Raw genomic sequence first — 26,625 nt, 5'->3', positions numbered from 1 at the left:
CCCTAATTGTAATTCAAAGCCCCACCCTCTTATACAAATGCTGATTTAATAGAGGATTTTCTTTTCAAAGGAAACTACAAGTGAAAGCAATCTTGAAGAGTCAGCAGTGAGTTCTGCAGTGCCAGGTAAGGATCTGGAAGTAGCACATGGGATTAGATGAATGTGTACATATATTTCTACATAGGGGATTTTTAAAAAGTATTTATAACTGTGCCTCCTTGCTTTTCTCCACAGAGGTGGCCCATGGTGAAGCCCAGTGGCTTCAGGAGGCAAAAAGTCTGAGTGAGCGCCTGAGAAAAGCCTACACCAGTGCCCCTTTCTGCCACATGTCTTTGCTTGAGGTCTCTTCCTGTCTAGCCACCGATCAGCTGCTGAATTGTGATCTGTCCCTTGCTTCAAAACACATCACCAATACTGTGCAGGAGCCTGTGGTGTTGCCTGAGGTCTTTGCTAACTTGAACTCCGTCATGTGTGTGGAGGGTGAAGCTGGTAGTGGAAAGACTGTCCTCCTGAAGACAGTAGCTCTTCTATGGGCATCAGGATGCTGTCCCTTGTTACACAGGTTCCAGTTGGTTTTCTACGTCTCTCTTGGCTCTACCAGACTGGACCAGGGGCTGGCCAATGTCATTTGTGACCAACTCCTAGAGACAGAAGGATCTGTTACTGAAATGGGCCTGTGGAACATCATCCAGCAGTTAAAGAACCAGGTGTTATTCCTTTTGGATGACTACAAAGAGATGTGCTCAATCCCTCAAAGCATAGAGAGGATGATTCAAAGAAACCATTTGTCAAGGACCTGCTTATTGATTGCTGTCCATACAAACAGGGCTAAGGACATCCGCCGACACCTAGATACAATTCTAGAGATCAAAGCGTTTCCCTTCTGTAATACCCTCTATATATTACGGAAGCTCTTTCCAGATGATTTGACCCGTCTGCGAAAGTTTATGGTTGACTTTAGAATTAATGAAACATGGCTGGGAATTCAGAAAACTCCCTTCTTCGTAGCAGCAGTCTGTGCTAATTGGCTTCGGTATCCTTTTTGTCAGTCCTTTGATGATGTGGCTGTTTTCAAGTCCTATATAGAATGCCTTTTCTTAAGGCACAAAACTGCAGCTGACCTTCTCAAAGCAACTGTGTCCTCCTGTGGTGAGCTGGCCTTGAAAGGTTTTTTTTCATCTTGCTTTGAGTTTAGTGATGATGATCTCCTAGAAGTAGGGATTGGTGAAGATGAAGATCTAGCCATGTACCTGATGAGCAAATTCACAGCCCAGAGACTGAGGCCAGTCTATCAGTTTTTGAATGCTTCATTCCAAGAATTTCTTGCTGGGATGAGGCTGACTGAACTCCTGGATTCAGATAGGCAAGAGGATCAAGATTCGGGACTTCATTATTTGAAACAAATTAACTCAGCCATGATGGCTATAGGTCCCTATGCAAATTTTTTGAACTATGTCTCTTGCCACTCTTCAACAAAGGCAGGGCCAACAATTGTATCCCAATTGCTTCTTTTGGTGGATAATCAAGAGACACTGGAGAATATATCTGAAAATGATGACTACCTGAAGCATCATCCAGAGATTTCAGAGCAAATGCAGTGTCTCCGGTTGTTGTGGCAATACTCTCCAGAAAATTACCTTTCACTGGTTTCAAAACATTTACTGGCTCTGGCTGTAAAAACTGCTTATCGAAGCAACAGTGTTGCTGCCTGTTCTCCATTCATTTTGCAGTTCCTTCAAGGGAGAACCCTGTCTTTGAGTGTACTTAAGTTACAGTATTTTTTTGACCACCCAGAAAGCCTGTTATTGTTGGGGAGAGTCCAGGTCTCCATAAGAGGAAATAGCTTACGCAAAACAGATTTTTCATTACTGGAAAAAATTTTCGACAAATCCCAGGCACCAACCATAGATCAGGACTATGCTTCTGCCTTTGAACTTGAGAGTGAATGGAAGCAGAATTTAGTTGAAAAAGAGGAAAACGTGAACAGTTTTCTGAACATGCAACTCAAGGCACCAGCAGATATCAGCACTGGCTATTGGAACCTTTCTCCAAAGCAGTACAAGATTCCCCTTCTGGAAGTTCATGTGACTGGTACTGATGCTGTGGATCAGGAGATGCTAAGGTTTCTAACGAAAGTTTTCTCAGCTTCACAGCACATTGAACTCCACTTGACCAGGAGCACGGGTTTTATTGAAAGCATCAGCCCAGCTCTTGAGCAGTATAAGGCCTCGTTCACCAAGTGCTCCGTAAGCCAATCTGAGCTGAGTGCAGTAGAACAGGAATTGCTTCTCACTCTGCCTTCCCTAGAATCTCTTGAAGTCTCAAAGACAACCCATCTACAAGGTAAACCTGCATCTGTTTTAGATGACTGTTAGGATGTGTACTCTTATCTTCTCACTCTTAGTTTTAGGTGGATGAAAACTTTTGAAAGTGTGAGACCATAAATCCTTGCTGATTGAACAGATACAAAATAAATCTTTACTAACTTATTTCTGTCAGTAATATGAATTAGTGAAAGGCTTCCAAATAACAGAATGGCTTTCAAACTCTGATAAAAATAATACAATGACTAATGAGGTCTCTTAATAAACAAATGACTTGTTATTAGTCAAAGAATGATCTATATGTAAATGATGCTTGAGAATTACCCTCACCCCACCTGCTTCATGGAAGAAAGGGCTTGTATTCTGGGAAATAAACAAGTGGGAAGTAGTATCTCCCAGTTATTTGTGTCTCTTTTCACTTGTCTAAGCAGTGTTTGAGAGTTTTCAGTATAGACTTTATCATCTTTCATTAAATTTATTCCTAGGTACTTGTATTTTTGATACTCCTGTAAATGGTATTTAAATTTTTTCATTTTCGGATTGTTGCTAGTATGGGTTTGATTTTCAGCAGTTTGTTAAATGCCTAGGTGTGCTTTGCTTTGTATCTATCTTACTTGAGGGTCACTGAACATTTTTTTTGGATCTGTGGGTTGATATTTATCATCAAATTTAGAAAAATTTTGTTTTTTCAAATATTTATCATGGTAAAACATACATGAAACCTTAAAATCATTTTTCAGTATACAATTCAGTGGCATTAAGTACAATTACAGTGTTGTGCAACCATCACCACTATCCACTTCCAGAACCTTTCCATCATCCCAAACTCTGTACCTATTAAACAATACCTCCTTCTTCTCCCCAGATGCTGATGTCTCTATGAATTTGTCTATTCTGTTTCACATAAGTGAATCCATACAATATCTTGTCCTTTTGTGTCTGGCTTCTTTCAGGTTTTAAGGTTCATCCGTGTTGTGGTATGCGTCAGAACTTCACTACTTTTATAGCTGAATAATATTTCATTGTATGTATATATCACATTTTATTAATCAATTCATCTGTTGATGGACACTTGCACTGTTTATTCTGGCTAAAGTTGCCATGAACATGGGTGCACAAATATTACTTGGAGACCCTATTTTCAATTCTTTTGGATATATACCCGGAAGTGGAATTATTGGCTATTAATGATAGTAATTCTATTTTAATTTTCAAGGAAACTCCAAACTGTTTTCCACGCTGGCTGCAGCATTTTACATTCCTACAAGCAATGTACAAGGGCTCCAGTTTCTTCACATCCTCAATGCTTTTTTGTTTTTTTTAAATCAGAGACATCCTAATAGGTGTGAAATTGTATCTCACGTTGGTTTTGATTTGCATTTTCATAATGACTAATGCTGTTGAGCATCTTTTCATGTGCTTATTGGCTGTTAGTGTGTGTTTTTTGGAGACAGTCTATTAAATCCTTTTGCCCATTTAAAAAAATTGAAGTGTAGTTTATTTACAATTTTGTGTTAGTTTCTGGTATACAGCAAAGTGATTCAGATTGTGTGTGTGTGTGTGTGTATATAAACTTTTTCAGATTCTTTTCCACTATAGATCATTATGAGATATTGAATATAGTTCCCTGTGCTATACTGTAGGTCCTTGTTTATTTTATACATAGTAGTCTGTATCTGTTAATCTCAAACTTCTAATTTATCCCTCCCTCCCTCCCCTTTCCCCTTTGGTAACCATAAGTTTTTTTTCTATGTCTGTGAGTCTATTTCTGTTTTGTAAATAAGTTCATCTGTATCACTTTTTTAGATTCCACAAAGAAGTGATATCATATGATATTTGTCTTTCTGTCTGACTTACTTCATTTAGTATGATAATCTCTAGGTCCATCCATGTAGCTGCAAATGGCATTATTTCATTCTTTTTTATGGCTAATATTCCGTTGTGTGTGTGCATCACATCCTCTTTATCTAGTCATCTGTTGATGGACATTTAGGTTGCTTCCATGTCTTGGCTATTGTAAATAGTACTGCTGTGAACACTGTGGTGCATGTACCCTTTCAAACCATGGTTTTCTCCTGATACATGCCCAGGAGTGGGATCGCTGGATTATATGGTAACTCTATTTTTAGTTTAGGTTTTTTTTTTTTTTTTGGCTGCGTTGGGTCTTCATTGCTGTGTGCAGCCTTTCTCTAGTTGCAGTATGCAGGCCTCTCATTGTGGTGGCTTCTCTTGTGGAGCATGGAATCTAGGAGCGCGGGCTTCAGTAGTTGTGGCATGTGGGCTCAGTAGTTGTGGCTCACGGGCTCTAGAGTGCAGGCTCAGTAGTTGTGGTGCATGGGCTTAGTTGCTCCACGGCATGTGGGATCTTCCTGGACCAGGGATTGAACCCGTGCCCCCTGCATTGACAGGCGGATTCTTAACCACTGCGCCACCAGGGAAGTCCCTATTTTTTAGTTTTTTTAAAGAACCTCTTTACCGTTTTCCATAGTGGCTGCACCAGTTTACATTCCCACCAACAGTGTAGTAGGGTTTCCCTTTTCCACATACTCTCCACCATTTATTTTTGGAGACTTGTAAAAAATTTTATTTATTTATTTATTTTTGGCTGCGTTGGGTCTTCATTGCTGCGCGCAGGCTGCTCTTCATTGCGGTGCGTGGTCTTCTCGTTGCAGTGGCTTCTCTTGTTGCAGGGCACAGGCTCTAGGTGTGTGGGCTTCAGTAGTTCTGGCTCGCAGGCTCAGTAGTTGTGGCTCGTGGGCTCTAGAGCACAGGCTCAGTAGTTGTGGTGCACGGGCTTAGTTGCTCCGTGGCATGTGGGATCTTCCTGGACCAAGGCTCGAACCCGTGTCCCCTGCATTGGCAGGCGGAGTCTTAACCATTGCGCCACCAGGGAAGTCCCTATTTGTAGACTTTTTGATGATAGCCATTTTGACCATTGTCAGGTGATACCTCGTAGTTTTGATTTGCATTTCTCTAATAATTAGCAATGTTGAGCATCTTATGTGCTTGTTAGCCATCTGTATGTCTTCTTTGGAGAAATGTCCCTTTAGGTCTCCTGCCCATTTTGTGATTGGGTTGTTTGTTCCTTTGTCCATTTTTAAAATTGTGTTGTCTTTTTGTTTTGAGTTATAGGAGTTCTTTGTGTAATTAAATCTTTATTGGACACTTGGTTTTAAAATATTTTCTCCGATAGACTGCCCTTTTCACTGTCTCAATAATGTACTTCAATCTGTAAAGTTTCAAATTTCAGTGAAGTCCAATTTGTCTGTTTTTCTTTTGTGCTAGTGCTCTTGGTAGCATATCTAAGAATCTATTCTCAAATCCAAGGTTATGAAGATTTATTTCTGTTTTCTTCTAAGAGTTGTATGGTTTTAGCTCTTATATTTAGGTTGTTGATTCATTTTGAGCCAATTCTGTATATGGTGGTGGGAGGTAAGGGTCCAACTTCTTTGCATGGAGAAATTCAGTTGTCCCAGCCCCATTTGCTGAGATGTCTTTGTGAATCCAGAGTGTAGTACAGAGCTTCTCATATAGTAGATGAGAAGTAAAATATTGCCTGCCATATCAGTAAACAAAGGATGTTGTAGCTATCAGCAATTGCAGCCACCCCTGATAGTGAGCCCGGAGGAAACTCAGGAAGGAAACAAAGAATACCTGCCATCTAGCAGTCATCAGACTGCAGCCACCCCAAAGGGTGCAGCTTGAAGAAACTCAGGATGTGAAAACACAGGATACTGGCCCCAGATAGCTGAGGTGCATATCAAAAGAATGATTTTAGTGACCCCAGACTCTTGCATCTTCCCATACATAGAAAAGTGCTAAATTCCTTAACCTGAGATATCTAGTTTTCTTTTATTAACAGTAATCTTTTGTTCTGACTACCTGCCTTTGTTGCAAAACTCCTATATATCCTAGCTCCCCGCCTCACCTCCTTGGAGCAGTTTTCTCAGGATTACTTGAGATGCTGCCTCCCGGACTTGAAGTCCTAAGAATGTCCACTGAATAAAACATAACTCAAAACTTTTAGGTTGTACATATATTTTTTTTAGTTGACATAATCAGTAAATGCTGCAGAAAGCATTATCTTCATATATGTGCTTTCTAAAAAAGGAAGTCTTATGGTATGTGAAAGGTTTTCATTTGAAATATGAAAATAGTTCGATGAATCAAATGACAGTTTGAAATTTTGCATTTGGAACTCTTTAGATTAATAATGGGAAACTGTGTGCTACTTTCTAGATCAACTCTTTCTTAGTTTGGACAAGTTCTTGTGCTTGAAAGAACTGTCTGTGAATCTGGATGATAAACGAGATGTTTTTTCAGTCATTCCTGAAGAATTCCTAAATCTCCACCATATGGAGAAATTATTGATCCAAATTTTAGCTGAATACGGTCCTTCCAAACTAGGTAAGTGTGGCACTTTGATTTACTTGTTTTTGTATCACTTGGAAAACCTACTTGGCCAATAATTTATTTAAGTTAAAGCTTCTGTGGATCTGAGGGTATAGCCTGTATCCAAGGTAAATTGTTGGAATAGCACTTGTTGTCATTAAAAAATGACAGCTATTTGTAATTATTGAGCTGTTACTACATGGTAGGAATTGTTCTAAGCACTTTATAAATCTTAACTCATTTAACCTTCATACCCATTCTACAAGGTAAATACTATTATATTCTAATTTTTACAGTTGGGGAAATGGAGTTATAGAGGTTAAGTATTGATAATTTGCTCAAGGTCACCCAGATAAGGAAATAGTAAATTTGCAATTAAACACAGGAATTCTGACTTTTAAGTCTGAGCTCTTAACCAGTGGAATGTACTGCCTCTCCAAAAATAGTTTGTAGAGTTCTTTTATTTTGTTTTTGTTTAAGTTGCTCTTACATTGCAACTTAGAAATCTGCCAGATAAGGAAGGAAATCTGATGATTGGTAGTAATCAGAAGCCTTTCCCTGTTTCTCATCAGCCTTTATAAATATATTTCATCAACCATTCTCATGGTTGATGAACAACCTGTACAGCTATCTTTCTTAAATATATCATTTAGCAAAATGACTTAGGTATCATCAATTCCTTAGTTTAGTAAAGACTAAAGACTAAAAAAAGGTAAATCTCTACTGAACTGACATGCAGAGCTGCGTGCAAAAAAAATTGTAGCTGAAGCTGGAAGTAGTAGTTTTCTTATATTGTTCAGCAATTTTTTCAAATTTAAGTTTTGCTTCAGAGTTGTCACTGCCTTTATGTTTCTTTGCATAGTGTTTCTATAGTGTGAACATCATGTGCAAACTTAGAGACATTAGGATGTTAAAGCTGAAGGTTTTAGCTGAGTCAATGCCATTACTATATAGAGAAAACTGATTCCCCAGAGAGGGTCAGTAACGACGGTTCACGTAGCTCATCAGTTAGTCACAGACCCTGAACCTAAGCCCAATTCATTACATCATGATGCTTTATTTTAATTCACTATTGTTGAAACAAGTTAATAAATTAAATGACTAATTCTGATAGAAATTTCCAATCTCTGATGCCTTAAATTTGATATTTTACAGTCAAATTAATTCAGAATTCTCCAAACCTTCGTGTTTTCCATCTGCAATGTAATTTCTTTTCGGATCTTGAGTCTCTCATGACTGTACTTGCTTCCTGCAAGAAACTTGAAGAAATTAAGCTTACTGGACCATTTTTTAAAGCCGCCCCATTTGGTAAGAGCTAAAATTGTAAAAGTTTGGTTTAAGATGCTTCTGTGGACAGTCATTTTTTAACAGCCAGATTTTAAAAATGCAATTGATGTCAAAGAACAAAACTATTGCAATAAATATCTGATCTTAAATGAATTTTCAAGTAAGGTATATTTGTTTCTAGATGTTTAAACATTTCTAGTTATGAGAATTGTTTCCTGAGCAAAGATTTGTGTTATCTACTTGTCATACTAATTAATTCAATCTGAATTATTATATTAATTTCTATCACTTTTAAAATACTCTTTAAACAATCTGAATTATTATATTCTGAATTATTATATTAATTTCTATCACTTTTAAAATACTCTTTAAACACATTATTTTTTGGTGTAAGAAATGTAGCTGACATAACTAAATTTTTCTTTTCCCTTTTATAGTCATTGTTTTACCAAATTTTATTTCCCTGAAGATATTAAATCTTGAGCACCAATATATTCCTGATAAGGAAACAGCTGAAAAATTTGGTATGTTTATAAAACAGTGCCTAAAGCTTGCTCTTTATTCTTTCCCCCATAAAATCCTCCTATTTTGCATTAGCTATAACAAATTACAACATGTATTAGCTGCCCTTGCTCATTAGGAGGGACAGTGCTGCTCAGCTTTTACCCTCCAAATGCCTTGATCTCACTTGATGTCTTTCAAAGAAATGTTCTCAGAGTGACTCATTTCTTTGAATACAGATTTGTTTGTTACAGCACTATGCAATTTCTTATTTATTTATTTATTTGTCTGCACTGGGTCTTAGTTACGGCATGCGGGATCTTCGTTGCCACGTGCGGGATTGGATCTTTTAGTTGCAGCATGCGGGATCTTTAGTTGCGGCATTGGGATCCAGTTCCCTGACCAGGGATCGAACCTGGGTGCCCTGCATTGGGAGCACAGAGTCTTAGCCACTGGGTCACCAGAGAAGTCCCAGCACCATGCAATTTCATTGCCAGGTATCCATTCCAGACAAGTTAAATACCTGTTGTTTCAAAGGTTTCTAGAATATAGGTGAAACTATCTTTTAAGGTTATGAAAACTCAGTATATGAAAACCTAGATTTAACAAAATGATAACTATAGAGATTACTTTTTCAACTTATTTTTTTATGATTACAAAAGCAATGTATGCTCTGGAAAAAAAATCTAACAGGTCTTAAAAGATAAACTGAAGCATATTAAAAATTAAGAATTTATTTCAACAAAAATGGGGACTTCCCTGGTGGCGCAGTGCTTAAGAATCTGCCTGCCAATTCAGGGGACACAGGTTCGAGCCCTGGTCCGGGAAGATCCCACATGCCGCGGAGCAACTAAGCCCGTGCACCACAACTACTGAGCCTGTGCTCTAGAGCCCGCGAGCCACAACTACTGAAGCCCGTGCTACAAGAGCCCATGCTCTGCAACAAGCGAAGCCATGCTAAGGAGGGATCAAAGTGAAAAGTTATGAGAGTGGTGGATTGTGAGGATTTAGTTCTAGGAGGAAGAGGCAGAACTCACTAAGGATGATACCAGGACAGAAAGGAAGGGGGCTGAAGGCATTGAGGAGCTAGGAAGAGCTTCCTGGAGCCAGTAGAAGCTTCAGTCTAAATAAAAGAGGAAATGGATGGGAATTCCCTGGTGGTCCAGTGGTTAGGACTCCACTCTTTCACAGCCGCAGGCCCAGGTTCAATCCCAGGTTGGGGAACTGCAAGCTGTGTGGTGCAGCCAACAAAAAAGGAAATGGAGATGTGATAGGCCTTTTGGACTTCAGTACAGGAGAGACTGGTTGGGGAAGGGTGGAGGAATGGTTGTCTAGAGGTAGCAATGAAGGTCAAGGTGTAGGCTGACCCCTTTCTTGGAGAGAAAGAGGAATAGCCTCTATGCTACATGGGGACTCATAGAATGTGCGTGATTTTGAGACTTTCAATTACAATTGTTTGGGAACACAGTACAGAGAATAGCTTTTTAATATCTTCTGATAGCCTACACTTTAGGTTCTCTAAATAACCTGGAAGAATTGATCCTTCCTACTGGGGATGGGATTCATCAAGTGGCCAAACTGATCATCCAGCAATGTCAGCATCTTCAATGTCTCCGCATTCTCTCATTTTTCCAGACTTTGGATGATGACAGCGTGGTGGAAATTGGTGAGATACCCTCAGATAAACTCTTTCAGCTCACATGAAAGCCAGTGGTATTACTCAAGCTTTCTGCTGCAAAATGTCTACAAAAACATTCGTCCCCCTAAAAATGTTCAACCCACTTCCTCATTTTTGCTATCATATTGTTCCCTCTAATGTTCTATGGATTTTGGTTCATTCTGGTCAGATTTAGAAGTAAAAGATAGCCTCCCACTTGAGACTACACAAGCCCTCAAGTCCATTCTTAACACCTAGTGTCTCAGACACCTGGCCACATACCCACCATGTACTCCTTTTTATAGTACTTTTTTTAAAATAGAAAATTAATACACGTAAAGAAAAGTACAAAATCGTTAAGTGTACAGCTCAATGAGTTTTCAAGTGAACATACTTAAATCTTGTTACTCATACTTGTGTAACAATTACTCATTAGGTTACAATATAGAATATTACATCCCAGAAGCCGCCTTTGTGTCCCTTCTGACACTGCATTCCCCTCCTTCCCAAAGGTGACCACCATACTGCTTTCTTTCACCATAGTTTTACCTGTTTTAAAAATATATGTCATGGGATCCTCCACAGTATGTACTATTGTGCCTGCCTCTTCGGGCTCAACATACTTGTGATACTGATTCATACTGATACGTTTGACTATAGAGTTCACTGATTTTCATTGCTGTATATTGGCCCATGTATGACTATACATACGCCAATTTATTTATCCATTCAACTGGATATGAGTTGGCTACTATGAATAATGCTGCTATGAACATTTTGTACGTGACTGTTGATGCATATATGGAGGTATTTCTAGGGCGGACTTTGAGTCATTTGGTAAATATTCTGTTTTCCATAGTTGTACCAACTTACATTCCTACCAGCAGTTGTTTCACATTCTGGCTACTGCTTGGTATTGTCAGACCTTTAAACTTTAGCCATTCTGATGAATCTGTTGCGATACCTCATTGTGGGTTTTCTATTGGTATACGTTTGTGTTATCATTGGTGCAGTTTGGGCAAGTTACATTTTTCTAAGGATTTAAAAACTTTTCTAAAATTGCTCATAATATTTATAATTTTAAAAATATCTGTATGACCTATGGTGATTGATAGTCCCCTTTTCATTCCTGATATATTCAATACTTTTTTTTTTTTTACCTGGTTGGTTTTTCAATTGTATTAAATTTTCTTTTCTCTACACGTTTTTCATTTATTCTGCTTTTACCTCTATTATCCCCTGCTACTTTCTTTGGATATAATTTGCTTTTCTTGTCCTACTTTCTTTCTTTCTTTTTTTTTTTTGATATCCTAATTTTCTGAGATGGATAGTTAGAGCACTAACTTTGGCTTTAGCTCCCTCTCACAAGTTTTAGTGTCATATTTTTATTCTCATTCAGTTCAAAATATTTTCTAACTTCAGTTGTCATTTTTTTGCCACACCAGTTATTTAGAGATGTATCCCTTTTACTTTTTCCTTTTTTTCCCCCTTTTACTTTTAATCTTTCTATGTCCTTATATTTAAAGTGTGTCTGTTGTAAAAATATAGTTTTTTGTTTTTTGTTTTTTTTGTGGTATGCGGGCCTCTCACTGTTGTGGCTTCTCCTGCTGCGGAGCACAGGCTCCGGACGCGCAGGCCCAGCGGCCACGGCTCACGGGCCCAGGCACTCCACGGCATGTGGGATCTTCCTGGACCAGGGCACGAACCCGTGTCCCCTGCATCGGCAGGCGGACTCTCAATCACTGCGCCACCAGGGAAGCCCCAGTTTGGTTTTTTTAAATGTAATTTATTAATCTTTAATACTCCAATTAGAAGTAAATCTATCTAATATACTTACTGTTAAATTTATATATCTTTATTAAAATTGGGCATTTTCTACTTTAAGTGATGGTGGTAGAAGAGGTTGGTTCAAATAACCTAGTCTACCAGTATTGAAATAGAAGTCCTTATTATTCTGTTTTCATAAATATTTTGCTTTTATATTTATAGCCAAGGTAGCAATCAATGGAGGTTTCCAGAAACTCAAGAATCTTAATCTTTCAATCAACCACAAGATTACAGAGGAAGGATACAGAAACTTCTTTCAAACACTGGACAACATGCCCAACTTGCAAGAGTTAACAATTTCCAGGCATTTCAAAGAATGTATCAAAGCTCAGGCCATAACAGTCAAGTCTTTGAGTCAATGTGTGTTACGACTGCCAAGACTCACTAGACTTAACATGTTAAGTTGGCTCCTGGATGCAGAAGACATCACACTGCTTAATGCCGTGATAGAAAGGCATCCTCTATCTAAACACTTCACTCTTCACTGGAAATGGGTACTGCCATTCTCTCCAATCATTCAGAAATAGAAGATTTAGCTAAAAACTGCTAAATCAAGAAAATTTTTGTCAACAATTTAAAAAACCTAATTATCCAAAAACTTATTAAATACTGCATACAAAAGAATAAAATGCATGGCATGTAATAAAAAAACCAAACACCTGCTTACCCATTACCGAGCTTAAGAAACAGTTTATGACCAGTAACTTTGATGTACCTAATGATCCTCCCCAACCGAAGATCAGACCTTTAATCAAGTTTACGCATCTAACTCTTCATTACCCAGGGTCAGCATCAGGCTTTCAGGCTAACTATGGTAAACAGTAACAAAGCCACAGAGAAGGGGGTAGGGAGAGGTGTACCAATCTATCTTAAAGCCACAATATGAAAGGAGTATTCAAGTTATTAGAAAATGGCTAACTTAAGGACTGAATCACTTTCACACATAGGTGAAACAAGAGATATTCCTTAATCCTTGTAGGGTCTGTTTTGTACATTTAATTAACTTTGGTATAGTAAGGTTTACTTACACCTTCCCTTTACCAACTGTGTTGGATATGAAGAAATAGGATTTAGGGAAAATGCTTGTATTCTAGAGGCTTTTGATTCAATGCTTATTGTAACAGCAAAAAAGTGTAGAATAGAATTTAGCATTATTGGAAATTAGCTAAATCTGTGTTTTCAAGAATCTTGAGTATCAGTGTTTTTCTAGATAACCACATGTTTAAGAGTCCAACATATGCATTTATAATGGCCTTAAAATTTTCTTATGAATCCACTTTGCTCAGGGAGAACATATTTTGTCAGTGACTTCATAATGTTCAAGGTATTACATTTGATGTGACTGTCTACATCTGTGCCTGTGTCCAAAATTTCATTCCTACCAGTTAATCAACGGAGTTTCCTGAATGGTTAGAAGGCCAATCCAAACTCATAATGCTAGTATAAGTTGGAAAACAACCATTCTTTTACCTTAATTTTCATTTTTACCATGAAACACAGGGACGGTATATATGGTATGATTCCATTTGTTTAAAAACTATACTCTCATGTTTCTAGATGCATTAAGAATTTCTGGAAGAATACACAAGGAAATGTTAACAGTGGTAACTATTTTAAGTGGGTAGAAAGGGGACAGGAAGGTATTATTTTTTACTTTCGTCCTTTTTGTACTGCTTTCTGTTTTACAAGTAGCTGTTTTTATTTTTATATTTAAAATAAAGCATAAAACTAGTTTAGCATTACAACATTAATAGTTGCTCTGGAGGGTGAGATTACTAGAAGGTAATCTAGGAGATGGATTATCTTCTTGTCTGATTTTGTATCTAATGCTTTTCTAATCAGAAAGGTTTTACGTTTTGTATCAGAGTCCAATCAGGAGATAGAAACCACACAGTAATTTGGGGAAAGTTTACTATAAAGAGTTATTCACTGTAACAGGAAACTGGAGTAATGAGGATTGATTATGAAACTGAGAACTCTAAGCAGGTACAGGAAAGAGCTTATGGCTCTTCATGCTAGGCTGAGAGACAGCACCCAAAGAAAGTACCCCAGGGCTGAGATCTAGACTTTGACAGAGAAGGCACAGCCATGGACAACAGAGAGGTTGGCTTAATTAAAGAGGTGCAGCCCAAGAAGGTATAAGCTTGGAGCACTTTGCTTAGAAAGTGTTTTGGGGGTGCCAGGGAAAGCCATCCACGTGGGGCTGCTGAGTGCTGCTGGCCACTGCTGAAGGCAGGCACTGCACAAGGCTGCAGAAACCATGTGCTGCAGGTGTCTGCTAGAGAGGCACACTGGACACAAGAAAAGTAGTCCCTTGCCCCTCCTGTGTCTCACCAGCGACCTCTACTGACGAAGCTTTACACTGTACCTGCTGACAAGGGAGGGATAGTTACAGGGTCCAGATTCATTACTGCAGAGTAGGCAGTGAAGGCTGGATTTGGATATGAAGGCAATAACGTCATAAGTGGTACAAGTATTACATTTCATAGTTCAAACCTCAAGGAAAATGAATCTAGTTAAATTTAAGATTGACTGAGAGCATATATGTACATGCATGTCATACATAGAAAACTTCTTAACTAAGAAACTGTAAATGATGATAGATTCCAGGGAGGGGAGCAGGATAGCTAGTGGACATGGTAGGGAGGTTTACTTTATCCTGCATATAATCATCTGAATTCTGTACCATATACATGTACTATTAAAAATACTTAAAAAAATAACAGAACTCCATGCAAATTATTTGTCCAGAGCTTCTGCCAAGGGCTTCTAGTATAAAGCAGGGGGCAGTGGGAATTCCCTGGTGGTCCAGAGTTTAGGTCTCTGCACTTTCACTGCTGAGGGCCTGGGTTCAATCCCTGGTCTGGGAACTAAGATCCCATAAGCCATGTGGCATGCCCCCCCCCCAAAAAAAAGCAGGGGGCAGCAAAGTATGACCACAGCCTATAAGCTAAGCATGTTTTTTTTTTACATTTTTAGAGGCCCACAAAGCTGAACTAATTTACCCTGGCCCTTTACAGAGAATGGGTTATTTCTGGATCATAAGGTCACTATGCCCTTTATTCCAGTATACATCAATTTCCACAGGACTCCTAGGTCATCCCTCATTGCCCTGACACTCATCCTTATGTTTCAAAACTTCTCCCTTTCTGATCACAACATATCCCAACCTTCTCCAACTCCCTAAATCCTTCCCCTGTGCTCACATGAGTAACATCTCCCATATCCTTTACCTCTTTTCTAAACATTCTCTTCACCTTGTTCTAATCCCATATTTTTTAAACCCTTTTTTCACCATGACCCACAGTAAGAAATCTTACATTAAAAAATTTACACATACACATATATACAACCAAGATTCACAAAAAATTCTAAAGTTATGTCAAATATAATTTCACTAATACCCAAATATAACAAAAATTCAGAAATACAAAGATTCTTGAAAGAGTTGTTTACATGTGCTGTCTTCATCTGTTCTTTTCCATTCTCTACCACCTCCTCCATTGCACCAAAACAGCCCTTATGAGGGTCACTGCTAAATTCAACAAATACTTCTTTGTCCTCATCCTATGTGACTTGCTAGCAGCATCTGACCTATTGGTAGCTCTGATATGGCCCATCACTCCTCGAAACACTTTCTCCATTTGGCTTCCAGGGCATCACTCTGGGTTTCCTCCTAATTGAGAGCTCCATCTCAGTCTCTTTTACTGCTTCTCGCATCAGATCTCTAAACTTTGGGAGTACCCCAGAGTTCTCCTCTAACATCTCTATTTATATGCACTTCCTCGGCTATCTCATCCTGATGAACGGCTTTAAATTCTACGTCTATGCTAACTTCTAAAATTTCATCTTTATCCCAGGTCTCTCCTTTGAACACTTTACTCATATCCAACTCCTCAGACTACACAGGTCCAAACCCAACTCCTCCTTCCTTTCTACACAAGTACTCTTTATGCAGACTTCTCCATCTCATTACTTTATATAAGCATATTTATTTTTGGCTGTGTTGGGTCTTCATTGCAGTGTGTGGGCTTCTCATTGTGGTGGCCTCTCTTGTTGCGGAGCACAGGCTCTAGGCATGCAGGCTTAGTAGTTGTGGCTCACGGGCTTAGTGGCTCCATGGCATGTGGGATCTTCCCGGACCAGGGCTCGAACCTGTGTCCCCTGCATTGGCAGGTGGATTCTTAACTACTGCGCCACCAGGGAAGTCCCCATCTCATTACTTTATTCTCCCACTTGCTCAGGCCAAAAACCTTGGGGGTCATTCTTGACTCCTTTCTTTCATACTCCACATGGAACCTACTGGCAAATCCTGAGCTCCACTTGGAAAATACACTCAGATCCAAGCCCTACTCGGCCTGCTCTCTCTCCCTTGAAACTTATGGTTTATTTTCAACAAAGCAGTCAGAAGCCTCTTTTTTGTTTAAATTATTATTTTGGGGGGCCACGCTGCTCGGCATGTGGGATCTTAGTTCCCCGACTAGGGATCAAACCCGTGCTCCCTGCAGTGGAAGCCCAGAGTCCTAACCACTGGACCCCCAGGGAATTCCCCCCAGAAGCCTCTTTTTATGCATCCGATCATGCAACACCTTTGGTTCAAAACCTTCCAATGGATTCCCAAGAAACGCTGAAGACCTTGCAATGGCCTACATATGACCTTAATCTCTCCTCCTTGCTCACTTCCACTCCAGCCAAGCTGGTTTCTTTGCTGTTCCCTGAACATGCTAAACACACTCTTGTCTTAGGACCTTTGCACCTGTCATTTTCTTTGCTTGGGAGGTTCTTCACTTATGTGAATGGCTCTCATTTTCTGCAGATCTCTGCTCAAATGTCACCTCAATTAGGAGTTCCCTGTTCTTTTTTTAAAAAGCATCCCTGCTTCCAATCCCACTCTGCCAGCTCCCTTTCCTGTTTCCCTTTTCTCTGCGACATGAATCACTACATGCCACCTTATAAATTTCACTTGTTTACTAGCTAGTTCCCACCACTCTAGGCAGGAACTTTCATCTGTTTTGTTCCCAAGCACCTAGAACAGTGCCTAACACAAAGGTGAATAAATATTTGCTGAAATGAATGACTTTCCTGAACCTACAACTATTCTCCAACTGTATTAGGTAAAATATTAAGGGAGGTAACATCCAAAAACCTTAGAAAGCAAATAAGCTACCTTCATAACTAAATTTAACCTGGCATATTTTAGGCAATTAATATAAAATATTAGTTAATTGTCATGAAAAATGATAAAACTCTACTTACCTGTACAAAAAAGCTTAATCCATAGAACATTCCATTCTGCGAAGCTTACTTACCAGGCACTTGAATATTCACTTATTTACTCAAAAAATACTGGGCAGCTACTAATATGCTAGGCACATGCAGTTTACCCAAGCAAAACCTCTGAAAGAAATAACACTTACATATTAGCATCTTCTCCCACAGCTAAATGGACTAGGGAGAATCTCAGGCATGTGAACACCAATCCTTTAGACTAAACTAAAACAGTACTATGTTCTACCTCTCCAGAGAATCTGAACTGAGAGACACAGATATAGTCAAATGGATGGTAGATGGAACTGCAAGGTAATGATGAAGAGAGAATGGCCTGGGCAATCCTGTTAGGCAGTGTGCATGAGGAGGGTGTGGAGGAGGCTAGAAGAGAGGCAGACAGATAAGAAAAGGTGCAGGAGGAGAATGACAATATGACATCCAAGCAACAGAACACAGCCTTGGTTCCTGACTGGCCAGGTCCAGTCCTCTGACATTCAGCTTCAGCTAGGCTTTGTTCCCTAACCTTGGATCACCAGCAACATTGTTTTACAATTGGTTGTATCTTTACAATATTACCCTTTACCCGAATAAGCCTGAGTAGTTTTCTCTACATCTTTAGACAGACTCCAACCTACCATATATATTCCAAAGAAAAATATTCGGATAGTCAAGGTTTAAAAAAAAAAAAAGTTATTTATTTTTAAAGGCATTGATAAAAATCTTAACATACTTACTAAGAAAGTTACAATATACAAATGGGTTCAGTTGTGATTTTGACAGATTGACTTTCTGCACTGTGTGTGACCTTGAATTTCTTTTAATCCCTCATATTTCCATTGTTCAGTTATTCAAACTGATTATTGCCTCAAAATAGCTAACTGGTTATTTAAGCATGAGTCACATGCAACAAGGGGAAATGATGACATGCACCCATCCAAGTGTTCATGAAGAAAATGATGAAACTTCTGTTCACATCGACCAGGGCACATCAATATACCATCCTCCTTGGGAGAGAGCTGCACCTGAATCCGAAAGATAAAAAGTCTACATACAATTATGAAATTTAAAAATCTATTTTCTTATAAAATCATAAAAAAGAAAACATAAAGCAACACATGCATCATGGTAAATAAAATTAGAATAAAAATATGCTAGTGTAAAAAACAATACTAATTTCAATCTTTATGGGATAGTTAGATATTTAGACAAATTAATTGTGAAATTCATTTGAAGGAATAAATGGGCAAGAGTATTTTTTAAAAAAATTCTTAAGGAGCACTGGTATTTGATCTGTCCTAACAGAATTTAAAACATATTAAAAACAATGATCAAAATTATGTGTTTAAAAAATAGTAATTAGAACAATACAAAACAACATTCTATAACTACAATACAATAAAACTAGAAATTAAACCTAACTGAAATTAAAATTAACCTAAAAATTAAATAACTGAAATTAATTGAAATTAACCTGAAATTAAAACATTTCTAGAGTTAAAAAAAAATTTTGAAATTTGGAATATCTAGAAAATAAGAATTCTACAGAATACAACTAAATTGTCAGAGAAAAATTTATGGTCCTGAAATATCCATTTTAATAAACAACAGATAGGAAGAAAATTTTTAAAAACTTCTAAGGAAAGCAGAAAGTGGAAATTAATCCCGAGTATATCATCTGGGCCCAATGAACCCAATTTTAATTTTTGAGTTTTTTTTTTTTTGGATCTTAGTTCCCCAACCAGGGATTGAACCTGGGCCATGGAAGTGAAAGCACCGAGTCCTAACCACTGGACCACCAGGGAATTCCCAATTTTTGAGTTTCTTATTCGATCAGTTCTAACTATTTGTCCTTACATTCACAACTCACTCTTAGAGGTCTGCCAAAGAACAAAGAGAAAATTTATTTATTAAAAAAAATAAACAAAACTCCTATCTTGCAATTATGCTGTAACTCTACTGGACTCTTTTATGAATCTACAATACAGAATCTTAGTGATTTTACTATCACTTACTTTTACTATCACTTTTACTATCACTTTACTTTTACTTATCTTGAAACATTTTGTTATTCTTCATCCCAAGATATATTTTATTTTAACTCATTGTGGTAGCCAGTCTTCAAAATGGTCCCCAGTGATTCCTGCCCTTGTCTAATCCCCTCCAGTTGGCCGTGGGTTGCACTTACGTCAAAAGGATAGAAAAAGGTGGAAGTGAGGGTGTGTGATTCAGAGACTAAGTTATAAAAGTACGTGTGGTGTTGCTCATTCTGTACTGGATCGCCCACTTTGGAGAAGCCAGCTATCAGTTTGTGAGGACTCTCAGGCTGCCTATGGAGAACGCCAGGTAGCAAGAGAGCCTCTTAACAACCATCTGGGTGAGCCTGAAGCAGATCCTCCAGCCCCAGTAGAACTGTGAGATGACTATTGCCTTGAGACTGATGACCTGATTTGCAGCCTTAGGAGAACCACCCACCTCAGCTGCCCCACATTCCTGACCCACAGAAACTAAAGATAAATAAATATTTGCTGTTTTAAGGTGCTAAATTTTAGGGTAATTTGTTACGTAGCAGTAGATAATACGTTCACCAGCGACCTCTAGCTATGCATAAGAAAAAAAAAGACTAAAATAAGGACGTGAAAGGATGGAATCACCTAAAATGATGATGAAATAAATCATTAGTAGTGAAATAAAGCATCACTATTACACCATCCTTCAGTTTTCTTATTCTGTTGTCCAAAGTACTGGATTATCTTTCAAGAAGTTTTAATGGAAGTATGGAGATACAATCCTTGTAGCCTTTTTTTTTTTTTAAAGCTTTCCCTGAACACAGTTGAGAATTCAGACTTTTTCATTTTCTGTCCATAATAGCAAAGAGAACAAAATTGACAGAGAAAGTCATTTCAAAATTATTAAAGCAATTAGAAGATGAATGTAAAGGGATAGAGAGTAACATCTAGGCCAGCGGCTGGAAAACTATGGCCTAACATATTTACTATCTAACCCTTTAAGAAAAAAATTTTGATCTTTATTCTGGACTAATAATGGTGAAATTGTTCATATAAGTAAAGTCTCAGATGATGAGTCTTCAGATGACATATTCTACTTAGGTGAATTTTCCCAAACTCAAGAAATGATATACTTCTTTTTTTTAAACTTTTAATTTTATATTGGAGTATAGTTGATTAATAATGTTGTGATAGTTTCAGGTGTACAGCAAAGTGACTCAGTTACACATATACATGTATCTACTCTTTTTCAAATTCTTTTCCCATCTAGGTTGTTACATAATACTGAGCAGAGTTCCCTATGCTACACAGTAAGTCCTTGTTGGTTATCTATTTTAAATACAGCAGTGTGTACATGTCAATCCCAAGCTCCCTAACTATCTGTTTCCCCCACCCTCCCCACCTGGTAACCATAAGTTCATTCTTTAAGTCTGTGAGTCTGTTTCTGTTTTGTAAATAAAGGAACTGATATATTTCTCAGGACAAAAAAGAAAATATGGTAGTATCATTTACTTAGTCCTTCAACAGGAAGGACTTCATTATATAATATTTTATGATTAAAAACCTGAACCATCCCATTTTGCTAAAAGGACATGTGACAATATTCTTTCAACTTTTATAATGCTTGTACACTAAAATTTACTTACAGTTTGTGGACAGATATGGAAGACAGATGTGTATACAAAGTAATTGGAAGGTAATAGATATGTAGAAATGAAAAACAATAAGATCATTCTAACTGGTATCTATAAAAAAATGTTTTGCTATTAGGCAACACAGAGGATAGCTATCATCTGTCTATCCAACAAATAGCTTTCAGAAGTACTGTTTTGACGAACCAAGTGCATGAAGAATCAAGGTAATAAGCTAGAACATAGCAGAGGTGCATTTAAAATTTAGAGTCAGTCGTGGATGGATGTAGAGACTGTCATATAGAATGAAGTAAGTCAGAAAGAGAAAAACAAATATCGTATATTAACGCATATATATGGAACCTAGAAAAATGGTACAGATGAACCAGTTTGCAGGGCAGAAATAGAGACACAGATGTAGAGAACAAACGTATGGACACCATGGGGGAAAAGCCACGGGGCGGGGCGGGTGGTGGTGTGATGAATTGGGCGATTGGGACATGTATACACTGATGTGTATAAAATGGATGACTAATAAGAACCTGCTGTATAAAAAATAAATAAAATAAAATTCAAAATTTCAAAAAAAAAATTTATCAGAGTCAGTATTTATAAGATAAATATATTTCAGGTTCATGCATAACAGCCAATGAACAGTTAGTTGCATTCAAAGAATATTATCTGATTTGGAGATATATATAAACATTCAATACTAGGAAAATACATAATAAAAATTGGGGTTTCTTTATTCCCATCTTACCCCTAGGTTCTTCATGACATTTTTTTTTTTCCTTAGAGACCTACTAGAGAATGGACTTGAGGATATGGGGAGGGGGAAGGGTAAGCTGTGACAAAGTGAGGGAGTGGTATGGACATTTACACACTACCAAATGTAAAATAGATAGCTAGTGGGAAACATCCGCATAGCACAGGGAGATCAGTTCGATGCTTTGTGACCACCTAGAAGGGTGGGATAGGGAGGGTGGGAGGGAGGGACACACAAGAGGGAAGAGATAGGGGAACATATGTATATGTATAACTGATTCACTTTGTTATAAAGCAGAAACTAACACACCATTGTAAAGCAATTATTCTCCAATAAAGATGTTAAAAAAAAATTGGGGTTTGCTGTATTTAAATTCTCATTGAAATTGCTAACAAAGTTATTTTCACTATCTCTTTACTCTGTAAACTGTAAAATGACTTGAAATTACATAGAGTCAATTCTCATTATTCATGGCAGTTATGTTTTTAAAAGTCACTACAAACAATGAATTTGTGAATACTGAGCCATTACTCCTAGAAGAAACACAGGGCTAGGTTCCTGCAAACCTCTGGTCACATTACCAGCTGATCAGTACATAACCTTATGCGTGTTTCTGTTGCAAGACACACTATTTCATATATATTGTTGATTCAACAACACTTAACTCATGGCCAACAGCACTACAACTCATGCCTGAACACATCTAACACATGTATTCTCCTTGTAAGGCACATCACAGCCTTCTTGCACTTGGGAACATTAGATATCACTACAGCACAATACTTGGGGGCTATTTTAAAGAGTGAAGTCAAAAGGCGCAAAAGACAGAAAAATGTAGAACTAAATAGATTGTGAAAATGACCTTTGTTTATAGTACGAAAGCTGAAAAAAGAAAACAGAGCACTACATTTTCAGCTTTATCTCAGCTGAAAATGTCTGTCGGGTGACTCAAATTTTTCACCCTCTGCATGTGTCCATGAATGATGGTGAAGGCTCCACAAATAATGACTTCGGGATTACAGATAAATTTTAGCAAGCTAGCAAATTTGCAAATATAGAATCTATGAATAATGAGGACATCTGTAGATAAAATTTTATAAGCAAAAGTTGAAAAGAGAAAGTAAGCACAAATATCTAAAATGATAATGGAAAAATTACCATATAGATACAGGAAAAAAATTAAACAGTAGAAGCATTAGAAGAAAAGCCTGAAAAGGCAGGATGACTATATGAAAATTAAACACTATGACTATATGAAAATTAAACTCTGACTATATGAAAATTAAACACTATGACTACATAAAAAGCAAATATTTCTGTCAAAATGACAACAACCACTACAACCATAAGCAAGGTCAAAAGAAATGACAAGCTAGGAAAAAAGTATTTGTAACTCATAGCACAAAGAATTCTTGCAAATCAAAAAGGAAAAGCACACATCCCAGCTGAAAAGTAGGCAACGGTGATGTTTCTAAAGTTTTCAGATAAGAAAAGATACACAGTTCTCTTAAACAGAAGAAAAGGTGCTGAACTTCACAATAATAAGATAAATAAATTATAAATACAATGAGATAATCATTTCCAACTACTAGACTGAGAAATATCCAAAGGTCTGATAAATTATTGGCTAGGGCTTCCCTGGTGGCGCAGTGGTTGAGAGTCCACCTGCCGATGCAGGGGACATGGGTTCGTGCCCCGGTCCGGGAAGATCCCACATGCCGCAGAGCGGCTAGGCCCGTGAGCCATGGCCGCTGAGCCTGCGCGTCCGGAGCCTGTGCTCCGCAACGGGAGAGGCCACAACAGTGAGAGGCCCGCGTACCGCAAAAAAAAAAAAAAAAAAAAAAAAAATTATTGGCTAGACTGTGGGAAACAGAGACTCTCATACAATGTTGGTGGAAATGGAAATTAATACAATCTCTACTGAGAGCAATTTGGCAAAAATCTTTTAAAATTATAAATGTGTATCTTCTTCAATCCAGGAGTTCTAATTCTATAATCTAATTCTTGATTCTTATGCAATCTATTTAGATAATCTTAAGGATGTATTCAGACATCTACAAAAAGAATTATGTAAAAGAACACTGACTATAGTATTAAATAGCAAACAACTGGAAGCAACCTAAACTTCCATCCGTAAGAGCTCAATCAAATAAGTATGGTACACATCTGTATATAAGAATATCTTGCATATGTTTAAAACAAGACAGTTTTACATACTGATATGAAGCGTTCTCCAAGAAATACTGAGGAAAGAGTACTTACCTATTATAAAACACTATACGAATTACCTATAAAAATGGAAAAATAAAAAAGTTTAAAGGAGTTAGATGATATAGCTTACCAAGTGTACCTTCACTACATATTATTTATTTTTTATCGTCAGTAAATGTACACAGCACAAAAATAGAATACAAAAGGGTATACCGTGAAGTTCATAATTCAAAAAGATACGTGTACCCCTATGCTCACAGCAGCACTATTCACAATAGCCAAGACATGGAAACAACCTAAATGTCCATCGACAGATGAATGGATAAAGATGATGTGGTACACATATACAATGGAATATTACTCAGCCATTAAAAAGAATGAAATCATGCCATTTGCAGCAACATGTAAGGAGCTAGAGAGTACCATACTGAGTGAAGTAAGTCAGACAGAGAAAGACAAATACCATATGATATCACTTATATGTGGAATCTAAAATACAGTAAGCCCCCTGCATAACAAATGAGCTCTGTTCCAAGAGCATGTTCGTAAGTCCAATTTGTTTGTAAGTCCAACAAAGTTAGCCTAAGTACCCAACTAACACAATTGGCTACATAGTACTGTACTGTAATAGGTTTATAATACTTTTCACACAAATTATACATAAAAAACAAACAAGAACAAAAAATAAAACTTAAAAAAATATTTTTATATATGTATGTATGTATGTATGTATGTATGGCTGTGTTGGGTCTTCGTTGCTGCACGCGGGCTTTCTCTAGTTGCAGCAAGCGGGGGCTACTCTTCATTGTGGTGTGCGGGCTTCTCATTGCGGTGGCTTCTCTTGTTGTGGAGCACAGGCTCTAGGCACACAGGCTTCAGTAGTTGTGGCACGTGGGCTCAACAGTTGTGGTGCGCAGGCTTAGTAGTTGTGGCTCGCAGGCTCTAGAGCACAGGCTCAGTAGTTGTGGCGCATGGGCTTAGTTGCTCCGCGGCATGTGGGATCTTCCTGGACCAGGGCTAGAACCCATGTCCCCTGCATTGGCAGGCAGATGCTTAACCACTGCGCCACCAGGGAAGTCCCCCCAAATAAAACATTTTTAATCTTACAGTATAGTACCTTGAAAAGCACAGTAGTACAGTACAGCAGCTGGCATAGAGGGGCACATTCACATCTTTGAAAGTTTGCAACTTGAAGGTTCATATGTAGGGGACTTACTGTATGACACAAATGAACCTATCTATGAAACAGAAACAGAATCATGGATATAGAAACAGACTGGTGGTTGCCAAGGGGGAAGGGGCTGGGGGAGGGATGGAGTGGGAGGTTGGGGTTAACAGATGTAAGCTTTTATATATAGAATGGATACACAACAATGTCCTACTGTATAGCACAGGGAACTATATTCAGTATCCTATGATAGACCATAATGGAAAATAAAAGAAAAAGACTGTATGTATATGTATAACTTTGCTGTATAGCAGAAATTAACACAACACTGCAAATCAACTATACTTCAATAAAAAAAATTAAGAAAAAAATTTTAAGGAGTAAGATGATATATCAATATCTTACCAAGTTTAACTTAATTACATATTTATTTTTTTTACTGTCAGTAAATGTACACAGCACAAAAGAAGAAAAAATACAAAAAGGTATACTGTGAAGTTTCCCTCACATCCCTGTGTCTTCTAGTCCCTCTTCAGTAGTAACTAGACTATTGCCATGAGATGATAATCAATGCACACACATGCATATATGTAAATGTATATTTACACAAATGGCAGGAAGCAAAATACACACAGTTCTGCATCTTACTTTTTCATTTAAATATATTTTCCTATCAGATTGCTATACATAACAAACAACAATGTAGTTTAAGAAAAACACACACAAAAAAAGAATTAAAAGAATAAACTGAATAATGTTCAAAAACTGATTCAAACTATTTTAGAACTTTTATTTTATAACATGAATAACAATGGAGAAAGAAATAATTTAAATAAACTATAACAAGTAGATACTCTAATTACGATAAGTGTAAAGGATGAGGGCTTTAGTAACTATTTATTCTTTTGGGGAAGCAATATGACAACACATGATGATCTACAGCACTAATTAGATTCTGAGGCCCAATACATGAAAGTAATCAACAATTCACAAAAATAATTCTATGGAACTACAGTTTAACAAAAAAAGCCCAAAATAGACCTACTACTGTCATAGAGAAGTATATATATATATATATATATATATATATACACATACACACACACACACACACATACACATACACACACATACCAATAACCTCAAATCTGACATATGAACCTTATGTACTTGAGAGATAGAGTGTAATATCATTGTTTAGCACATTTTGTTTTAACCATCACAACAGATTAATCTTTCAGAAATCATCCAACAACTGAAAATTAATTGTTCCAAAATGAAAAGGTGATGCAATGAATTGTGCCATCCAACCAAGTATTCAAAAAAATGATAAAATGTCTGTTTAAAAATAGGTGGAATAGTTGGTAGTGTACTTGTTTTCCTGTGATAGGTTATAAAACTGGGCACAATTTATGATGCAACTGTTTCCAGGCACTGGGCAACAGAGAGCACAGGGTGAGATTCTTGAGAAAGGGAAACAGGTGAGCTTTGCATTCACCCTCTTTGGCTGGACACAATTTCCAAACTGCAGCATGAAAGGTGGAGCCTGAGTAGAGAGTACTGTTCTTCCTGGGTGGGGGGAAGAAA

At 37.7% G+C, this 26,625-nt stretch overlaps 2 protein-coding genes across 16 annotated transcripts in view; one reads left to right on the top strand and one right to left on the bottom strand.

Annotated features, from left to right (window-relative positions):
- LOC101290040 (general transcription factor IIH subunit 2) overlaps nucleotides 1-14,716 on the top strand; it is a 66,266-nt gene extending 51,550 nt beyond the window's left edge. For 10 of the 12 annotated variants that reach the window (XM_033429961.2, XM_033429962.2, XM_049707683.1 and 7 more), the window contains 7 exons: nucleotides 71-125; nucleotides 235-2,343; nucleotides 6,564-6,731; nucleotides 7,872-8,024; nucleotides 8,441-8,527; nucleotides 10,006-10,170; nucleotides 12,151-14,716. In XM_033429961.2, coding sequence (XP_033285852.1) covers nucleotides 71-125; nucleotides 235-2,343; nucleotides 6,564-6,731; nucleotides 7,872-8,024; nucleotides 8,441-8,527; nucleotides 10,006-10,170; nucleotides 12,151-12,515 — 3,102 coding nt within the window. In that variant the 3' untranslated portion in view covers nucleotides 12,516-14,716. The remainder of the gene's footprint in view (nucleotides 1-70; nucleotides 126-234; nucleotides 2,344-6,563; nucleotides 6,732-7,871; nucleotides 8,025-8,440; nucleotides 8,528-10,005; nucleotides 10,171-12,150) is intronic. The other 2 variants (XM_033429964.2, XM_033429965.2) reach the window with 2 other exon arrangements.
- Nucleotides 14,717-17,929: 3,213 nt separating this feature from the next.
- LOC101290297 (survival motor neuron protein) overlaps nucleotides 17,930-26,625 on the bottom strand; it is a 45,813-nt gene continuing 37,117 nt past the window's right edge. The window contains exons 9-10 of one of the 4 annotated variants that reach the window (XM_033429970.2): nucleotides 23,922-23,947; nucleotides 17,930-18,300 (exon numbers count right to left, since the gene is read on the bottom strand). The gene's annotated coding sequence lies outside the window, so the exon portion shown is untranslated. Of the gene's footprint in view, nucleotides 18,301-23,921; nucleotides 23,948-23,982; nucleotides 25,109-26,625 lie in introns of those variants that run through there. The other 3 variants (XM_004270788.3, XM_033429971.2, XM_049707709.1) reach the window with 3 other exon arrangements.

Source organism: Orcinus orca, chromosome 3, assembly GCF_937001465.1.
Source record: "Orcinus orca chromosome 3, mOrcOrc1.1, whole genome shotgun sequence".
Classification (NCBI taxonomy): domain Eukaryota; kingdom Metazoa; phylum Chordata; class Mammalia; order Artiodactyla; family Delphinidae; genus Orcinus; species Orcinus orca.
The sequence above is the reverse complement of the archived record's forward strand: the minus strand, read 5'-3'. Positions and strand labels throughout refer to the sequence as shown.